Here is a 9,245-nt window from a genome sequence, read left to right on the forward strand (position 1 = left end):
CCATGTGTGGATAGCCTTTGTTTAGTTATTTGAAAACAAATAACATTTGTGTTGAACATATGTTTACTGATTATAACTCTACTGAGTGTTTTGTACCATGACGTAGAAAAAGAGTTCAAAGTTTACCTGGCTCAATTAGACAGCCTTAAGATTTTCACTTTATTGAATGGTCTGTTTAAAGTCTTTTTTGTTCCTTATACTGTATTCATAGAAGAAATATAAAGCAGACATTTTTTTAATACTAGATTACGGATGTGTAGGCGAATGACAAGGCTGTATATGTGCAAATAACAATCTGCGTAGCCCTGGGCAAAGCCCACAGCCTACAAAGGAAAATGTAAGAGCTCTAGACGTGATCACATGCAGGTCGATACTTGGGGAAATACTATAAGTTGTCAGTATCGATGCGTGACGAGTGGCTTAGAGCTGGTACCTGCAAATCAAGGAAAACAAAAAGGTTTATTAAAGCAAGTTTGTAGTCAATGCAATATGAACAAGGCATTGCAAAAAACAACCTCTGCAGAGCATCGGAATTATCGATCTCCAGAAGATGCTTCTAAAACTCATTTCGAAAGAAGCAGCCCAACTCTTGCAAGTGAAAGCGACAGTGAGCTGTTTGGCTTGGCGCTAATTCTTGGTAAAACTTTGAACTCCGACACAAACAGATCTCATCAATTGTCAGATGAAATGCACTACGAAAATGAAAGAAACATAGAAGAAATCCCCATTTCACCAGTCAAGGAACAAGATCATATTCTTTGCAGGTGTTTTTCGGGAATCAACCGACGACTTCTAATTTACAAAATGTTTTATTTCTTTTTCTTCTCGGCCGTGGGGGCGTTATTTCCTTACCTCGCTGTATTTTATAAGCAACTTTGGCTTTCTGCTCACGAGACTGGAATATTGATGGGTATCAGGCCTCTGATACAACTCTTTGGAACTCCAATGTGGGGAGCGATCGCTGATACGTACAACAAAAGTAAATTTATTTTTATGGTATCATTATCCGCATGGCTGGTGTCCAACTATTCCTTATCGCTTGTATCACCAGTGATCCAATTAAGTCTTTGCAGGGACAACGCGACCATAGGTATTGTTGAAGAGATCCTGGAAATACTGAAGAATAAAACTCCACCGGCCAAAACTTCCACTGATACCGTCACTCGACACAAACAAAAAGCACCGACAGTTGTGGATACAGGAAAAGATAATTCAGATCATTGGTTTGAAATTGTCGGACAGGTAAATAAAAGCAATCCGACGCGCAACACTATTCTTCGCAAATCAAAGAGTCCAAGTCGAGTGGAATTGTCTCACTTACTTGCGAATCTGTCTCACGACCTCGTGAATGGATCCAAATATAACGTGAAGTTCTCCGCAAAAGTTGATGCAACAATGGTCCCCGCCTTTAACAGGTCAAGGATTGTGCAAAACATAGGAATCTTTCCAAATGTTAAGCAGAGAAGACGGCGTCGAACAGACAAAACGTACGGGTTTTCAACACCCATTGCTCCTTTTCTGAGTTCACAAAGCGATCAACATATCAACCGAAGCAAACAAGTTTCTGGTGGCAAATCGCGCCGTTTTAAAGTAAATGACAGAGACTTTGTTTCTGACTCGGCGTTACTGGGATTTTTAAATAGTAGTCAGTCGGGTAAAGTTGACATTAAAGGGCTCGCCAACCAAGTAAACAGGGAAAAGATTGAAAGAGTGTTTGACTGGCTAAATATGGCTGGGGAATACCCATGGCCATTGGACACTATAGCTGACTATGAATCCACACAAACGTCATACGACTGGCAATCCCAACACGAGACACACCTGTTTACTATCCTCTTTTTTATCACTGCTGTTGGAACGCTAATAGCTGCTCCAGCAATCACTTTAGCTGATACTGCTACACTGCAAAACCTGGGTGAGTTTTAATGTTGTTAATTAACGAGGATTGTTAAAAGTACTTTCCCGAGCTCTCAGTTTAGAGCAAATTCAGAGAAATGTAGGAATTAAAATAAATAAAGAACAAATTAGGAATTAACGATAATCGTTAATTTAGAGACAGAGAATGGGTTGGTCAAGTCAAGCCAATTTTTATATGTCACACAAAAATTAACAAAAAGAAAGAAAAAAAGAACAAATCAGATATGTAGATTAAACCATACCTTATGGAGCTTGCATGGGACACCCAAATAGTTCGAGGAACTGACCAAGTAGGTAACCAGGACAGACCAAAACACTGACACTGTCTCACACTGGTTGTGGGATATGTGGGAACGAGATTAGACCAAAACCTCATACGTTTTGAAAAAAGCTTTTGTCTATAAATTAAAACTCATTACCAGCAGCACGCACGGGAGTGTTCTAGATGCAAATTCTTACGAGGTGTAGGTAAGGCCCTGGTCAAACGCCGTACTTCACATGAGCCGAACTCAATTGACTGAGTTCAGCCCATAGGAAGTACGACGTTTGACCCGGGCCTAAGTGATCGTCTGGGAAGATCTCGTGCATTACTTCGAAGGATATCAGGCTAAATACGTTGGAGTGAGTTACCGTCTGGCTGTGCAACTTGTGTAGAATGGCGTAGTGGTTGGTCTTCATCAGCTCCTGTGACATCTGTGATCGTATGAGTTTCAGCCGATCTCAACCTGACTCGAGAGGTTCGACATGGCACTAAAAGAATGTTACTGATTCCCTAAGACCGCACGAAACAGTGGTGATTAGAAGGGATATGTCAAGAATAGTTGTGTTTCAGTATAAGTAAGTAATCGTTTACTATCCTCATGAAAGGTTAAGTTCGTTCCCATTTTATTGATCGTAAAATGGAAAATCCAAACCCCACTTTTCGCAGCCACTTAAACGCCAGGAGCTGAAAGGTTCTCATTATTACAAGGCATAGCTAATCACGCTTTCATCGACTTGTATTCAGTGATACAAAAACGCGCTTTATCGATGCCGCTTCCGGTTTGGAGGCGCTTGCCACAAGTTGCTAATATCGGCAAGTTGAAATGTGAGATTTTTTTATGATGGTAATTAGTAAAGATTTTCATATAAAGCAGTTTTCAAATGACTGTCGAAAGTAATTACGCGATTGCAATTGCTGCGCTTAGTGATTGGTTTTAAAACCTTGCGTCAGTTTGTCAACCAATAAAAAAGAACCAATCGCGACTTGCACACGCGATTTTTCCCGTACTAATTTGGATTGGTTCATTGCGCTGTTCGCACCTGCTGTGATTGGCCGAAGTAATTACTTTGGTATTAGTTTTACGACACTCGATTGAAAACCTTCAAATCTGTTCTCTTAAACTACTGATCCTCCTCTAAGTAAACAAAAGTTTCAAACTATCCCCTGAACTTCATATGAGAAGAAAGTAACTAAGCGGCGACGGTCTTTTTTGAAATTGAGTCTGGTGGAAAACAAGCGGACACTCAGGGTATTGGAATTTGTGGAACGCATAATAGTTTACGGAACGTTTAGGCGCATGCCTTTTGTGAATGTGCATCGCTCTACCTTAGGCATCTTTTTAACAACCCATTGATTAAATTGATTGTTTGCGTCTGATTAGCCTGCAAGCAGGCAAGCTTGCTTGGGGCATAGAGCGAATATGGAATATGGAATTTCATCGTTATGTGGATACCTTTACGATACCTTCGCTCTTTTCAAGAACAAAAATGATGCTTTGAGTTTTTTACATTACCTGAATGGGAGACACAACAACATTAAATTCACAATTGAGTTTGAGCAAAACGATGAAATTCCATTCCTTGATATTCTTATGAAACGCAAGCGTGACAACTCCTTCTCAATATCAATCTATCGAAGGAGGACATTCACCGGTCTTTACACCAAATGGAACTCTTTTACTCCGCGTAAATACAAAATAAATCTAGTCCGCACTTTGGCTTATCGCTGCATTGGAATTTGCTCGTCACCCCGGTTGTTACAGTTTACCTTAGATGATCTCAAGAGGATTTTGTTACTTAATGGCTACCCTGTGGGAACTATTAAATATCATATGAATGATGTCATTGAGAAACATCAAAATAAGCCAAAGGATCTTTACAAACAGTGGAAAAAAGAAAAAAAGAGTCTCTGTTTATCCATGATCTAAAGCCAGCCTTAAATGAAAACGTTGGCAGTGAGAAACTTTACCTCTATTATTAGCGTATTTCTTGATCTAACCCGAAGGTCGTGGGTTCAATTCCCACCCTGGTCAGAGTTTTTCTCTGACCTTGTGTGGGCCCATTTCCATCAGTAGGGCTAACGCTCACAGGGTTCATATGGGGTAGATACTTAGCACTTCACTTTACACTCTAATCAGTTAAGTCTGTTCAAATATAAGTGCTACACGACCAACGTTTGCAAAAACGTAATCCCTCCTTGTACTTGTACATGTTCATTGCCGTGACTTTAACATCGTCAGTTCCCACGGCCTGCTCCCGTCTGACCTTGTAGCTCAGTTGGTAGAGTAGCGGTGATCTAACCCGAAGGTCGTGGGTTCAATTCCCACCCTGGTCTGTCCTTGTAAGGACCCATTTCTATCAGTAGGGCTAACGCTCACATGGTTCATATGGGGTAGATACTTAACACTTCACATTATACTCTAACCAGTTTAGTCTGTCTAAAAAAAGCATTTCTCTTTCTTTGGGGGTGTAATTAAAAAAAAAGGGGATTCTAAAAAAGAACAAGAAAGCCTTTTCCTCCCTTCTTCTCACCTACCCCTCCCTCATCTTTTTCAGTACCTCCACCCTACCCCACCTTTCCTGCACACATCTATCCCCTCTTGAGTATCACTTATGCCCACTACCTCTACACAGCATTACTCACAGACATTTCATATTTCTCAAGACCTTTCTGTATACTCACCAGAACTTGATCTTTAATTCCCTGCCACTGGATCTGCTGCCTACTCCTTAATCCATTACTTATTTTTTTATTTTTTCACCCAAGGCCACTCTCGTCCTAACTTTGATATATTCACAAATCAATACAACACCACAGCCACATATGGCAGAGTCACGCCAACGTAATTGCGTAAATGAAATAGATTTCTAGAGAGAAATAGAGGAATTGAAAGGCCACCTAAAGACAGAAGACTCACAAAAAAACATTAAAGCCAAACATTTCTTGAAACAAAAAACAGAAAAGCAACTCCGCCTTTCAGGAAACAAGGATCGATCTAAGCTGAATTAACAAAATTAAACAACATATGATAACTCGAGGGAAAAAGGTTACAGGAACTCTTCACAGGAAAGAACAAGAAAGCAGTTCCAAACCCGGAACTGTTTCAAGTCTTGTCCTAAGCACACTGTTGAATTACGGAAAAGTAGCTTCAAGAAATTATGCGCGCATTAGCCAGAAAGTTGTCAACACATCCATTCCACGCACAGAAAATGCCCAAAAACCAATGGCAGCTTCAACGTTCCTCTCTTTGATAGAGATCGACTTGATGGTAAAATTCCACCCTTGTACCTCAACATGCTTTTAGGAAAAAAAACTGAGATCGACAACCATTACGCTCGAGTAGTGACCAAGTTTGGAGAAAGAAGTCTAGTGACTTCCTTCACGAACAACATTAAACCTGTGCAGTGCTGCTAATCTTACTTTCCATTATTTCAAAGAAATTTTCTTTACATTCAACTTGTAAACAGGCCTTTTTGCAAAATGAGTAAAATCGTTTAAGATAAATTGTAATTTATTAATATCGTAACAGTACAAATAATACCATTATTACGTTTCGTGATAATGTAGTTACTTTCCAGTCGTATACTGCTTTATGAATTGAAAATCTGAGAGACAAATATTTGTACAAGTTATATTGCCAAGGGAATGATTAAAGAATATCACTGGTTTTTTTCATTATGAAAAGAACTTAGTCCTACTTGTGAAAGACAGAAATACGAAGGGGTAACACTCGAAATTTCTTTACAGTGGTCAATTTACCATATCAACTCAGTTGATAAACCCTTTTCTGACACTGACACAGCACCGCAGCTTCTTTACAAACTTTATTTGAAAGCGTGCCAAATGAATCCCTTGCCTAGAAAGCAGTGTCTGACACTTGCCGACCGCAGATTAACTGTAATTATTAAAATCTCAACCTCGGATAATGAATTTCTCGTGCTCTGATTGGTTTACTCAATCTCGATTATCAGCTCATATACCTTAGTTTGACCTTCTATGGCAAACGATTGCGCTAACCGTTGCGAAGCTAAAATTATTTTCGCCGGCAAGCGAAATTTCTCTCTGAATAAAACAAAACAGGGGCGGATTTAGGGGGGCCGAGGGGGCCGCGGCCCCCCCTTTCAGTTCGTCGGAGATTTATTTTTTTTGTCAAAATATACAATAATTTTATAATTTTGTAAGCAGTCTGTTGGAGCTTTTGATTTTTTTAGCTAAAGCATGATTTTTCGCTAATAGTATGACCAAAGTTGTGCGAAAAAGCTTTCAACGTTACCGGCGTTAATATGATCGTTTTGAAATGACGAAGAAGACTGGATGAAAATTCCTTGTCTACAGTCAACCTATTTTACAGAGACTGTAACAACGTAAAATCTTAATGTCTATATATATAATTATATATGTTTTGGTTAGGTACAAATAGAATATCATTGTGACACGTACGTGCTTGTGTGCTGTTCCATCAAATCATGAACCCTGTGTTCATTGCTGCCTTTTGCACTGACAAGCATCTCTTTGGATTCAGGGTAGGACTTAGCCGTTCGTTACAGGGTTCGACATTAGATGCTATTGAGGCATACATGCATATTAACGTGGTGAAAGATCAGCTGGCAGATATGCTTAAGGATGCAAAAACAGTGTTTGCGCATTCAAAGCATGAAAAGATTCAGAAAATGGCTAAGAAAGCAGACGTAAAGATCACCATCCTGCGCACTTGTGGTATACAGACACTTCGTTTGTTTCTTCCAAGGCTGTTGTGACTTTGGAGCGAAGAGTCATAAACCATGCATCATTATAACCACAACTTATAATTTTATTCAATATGGAATCCTGATATTTTACTTTCCAGATTGCACCAGATTGCATGCAAGAGTACCAAGAGAAAATGAGGGGACAGAGAGGGAGACTCCCGGTCCAGCCCTTGGGATATGTCATGTCTACGAAAGTTATTTTTAGACGAGCGGAAGTCCTTGTTCTAGCGGAAGTCTTTATTCCGAGACGTCCGCATGCAGGCCAACCTCGGTCTGATGTTTGAAAGAAAATAAATATTCATTAGCCTTCCACGTGCGCCGCCATTTTTTCTCTTCACTAAGAACCTGAGAGTGAGACAAGACTGCATGCGGACGTCTCGGAAGACAGACTTCCGCTCATCCAAAAATAACTTTCGTGGACATGACATATCCCGACCAACGCTCTGAGCTCCGTCTCTGTCCCCTCATTTTCTCTTGAGAGTACCCAAATTTTCAAAATTTTCTGGGGGGGCATGCCCCCAGACCCCCCTAGAAAGTAGCGCCGAAGGCGCTACTGAGGCGCGCTGATTAGTATTCTTGTTCGGCCCCCACTTTCAAAAAATGCTAGATCCGCCCCTCCTTAACCCTCATTTGTGAAAAGAATTATTTTACTTGAATTTCCTAATTTTAATTAGGATTTTGGATTATGATTTTGAATTAGGATATGATTTTGAATCTTAAAAGATTCAAAATCATAGCATTATACGCCAGTTGACTAAAATGCACTACAATAGACACTACAGTATAATACTGTAATAATAGAGTTTAATTTTATGTTATTTACTTGCCTAGACAAACCTGAAGCCTATGGCAAGCAGCGATTATGGGGTGCATTTGGTTGGGGACTTGCTGCGTTTATTGTCGGTTCAAGCCTTTCTACGATAGAAGAACTCAACAGTTGTAACGATCCATTGAACGTGGACTATCTGCCATGTTTTTACGCTTTTGCCTGTTTGATGGGAGTGGCCTTCTCAATCGGTGCCTTTTTTGAATTTGATGATAAAAAATCTCAAGACAATAATATATGGCATGGACTAGAGACGCTTATAAGCTGTCAGTACTTATTCTTTATCCTGACGATCCTGTTCTGTGGGCTCGCTTTAGGTTTTATACAAACGTTTCTATTTTGGCATTTACAGGATATAGGAGGTTCTCAGTTCTTGTTCAGCACCATTACAGCAATTCACTGCTTCTCAGAAGTCATGGTTTACAGCTTTTCTGGAATCTTAATCAAATGGTGTGGTCATCATGGAGTTCTTTATATTGGTTTATTATGTTACATAATTCGATTTCTCGCTTACGCCTTCATCACAAACAGTTGGGTTGTCCTTCCTTTTGAAATCCTCCACGGTTTATCGACAGCTGCTGTATGGTCAGCGGCAGTTGTGTTTGTAGGGCTTATCCCTGGGGCATCCGCAACTTTGCAGGGTATCCTTGGAGGAGTACACTGGGGACTAGGAAACGGCGGGGGAGGGGTAATTGGAGGATTGTTAATCACATATGCGGGTACAACTACATCTTTTCTTATATTTGGCTTAGTTAGTGTTTTGGACCTGATCTTGTTTGTATGTCTCAACAATATGGAATATTTCACTTTTTTCACCAAGGAGGTGGGTTCTCGATCACAGCACATTATACAAGACGATAAAAGTAATGTCAAAGACGACACTGAATATAATGAATTTCATTAAAACCAATAAAGAGAGATTTATTATTGAGACCTGATTTTCTCGAGCGACGCCAGCACAAGTGTGGGCATAACTGATCTCATTTCATCGTGAAAACAGCCTCAACGCAAGCATGAAGCACAAGGATCTTTTGTTTTTCCTTTTCTTGTGCTTGCGCTTGTTTGCGTTCGCTTAAAGCCGTTTGAAAACGAAAACACGTTATAAGAACAAGGACATTTACTACGTTTAGCAATGTCTGGTCAATTAAAGCCCTCGTTCCAGTTCCCCGCGTCTGATGAGCATTTCCATCTCGACTTTCGTTTTCACTTAACATAAGCTACTTCTGTTTGTGCTTGTACGTGCGTCACTAGTGAAAAACATGTTTTTTTAAAGCATAACATTAAAATATTTAGTCTTTAAGCAAGTGTACGATCAAGTGTAATAAGAGACTACAAAAAGTAAAAGCACTCCTCAAATGTACAAAGCACTTGACAATAGTTGCGGTTCCACTAGACCATTTACCAATGGGAAACTGTCACCTTACCCAAGGGAAGTCCATGTTTGTGCGTAACCTTATTACCGACGGTGAAACTGCCCACGGGAATTACCATA

The 9,245-nt window shown here is 40.0% G+C and overlaps 1 protein-coding gene across 1 annotated transcript; it reads left to right on the forward strand.

Moving 5' to 3' along the window:
* Positions 1-510: 510 nt before the first annotated feature.
* Positions 511-8,657, forward strand: LOC138013409 (major facilitator superfamily domain-containing protein 6-like). Its single transcript, XM_068860479.1, has 2 exons — positions 511-1,915; positions 7,759-8,657. Exons 1-2 carry the CDS (start codon positions 688-690, stop codon positions 8,655-8,657), a joined length of 2,127 nt encoding a protein of 708 aa, XP_068716580.1. The 5' UTR covers positions 511-687.
* Positions 8,658-9,245: the final 588 nt, after the last annotated feature.

This window comes from Montipora foliosa, chromosome 8 (assembly GCF_036669935.1).
Source record: "Montipora foliosa isolate CH-2021 chromosome 8, ASM3666993v2, whole genome shotgun sequence".
NCBI lineage: Eukaryota > Metazoa > Cnidaria > Anthozoa > Scleractinia > Acroporidae > Montipora > Montipora foliosa.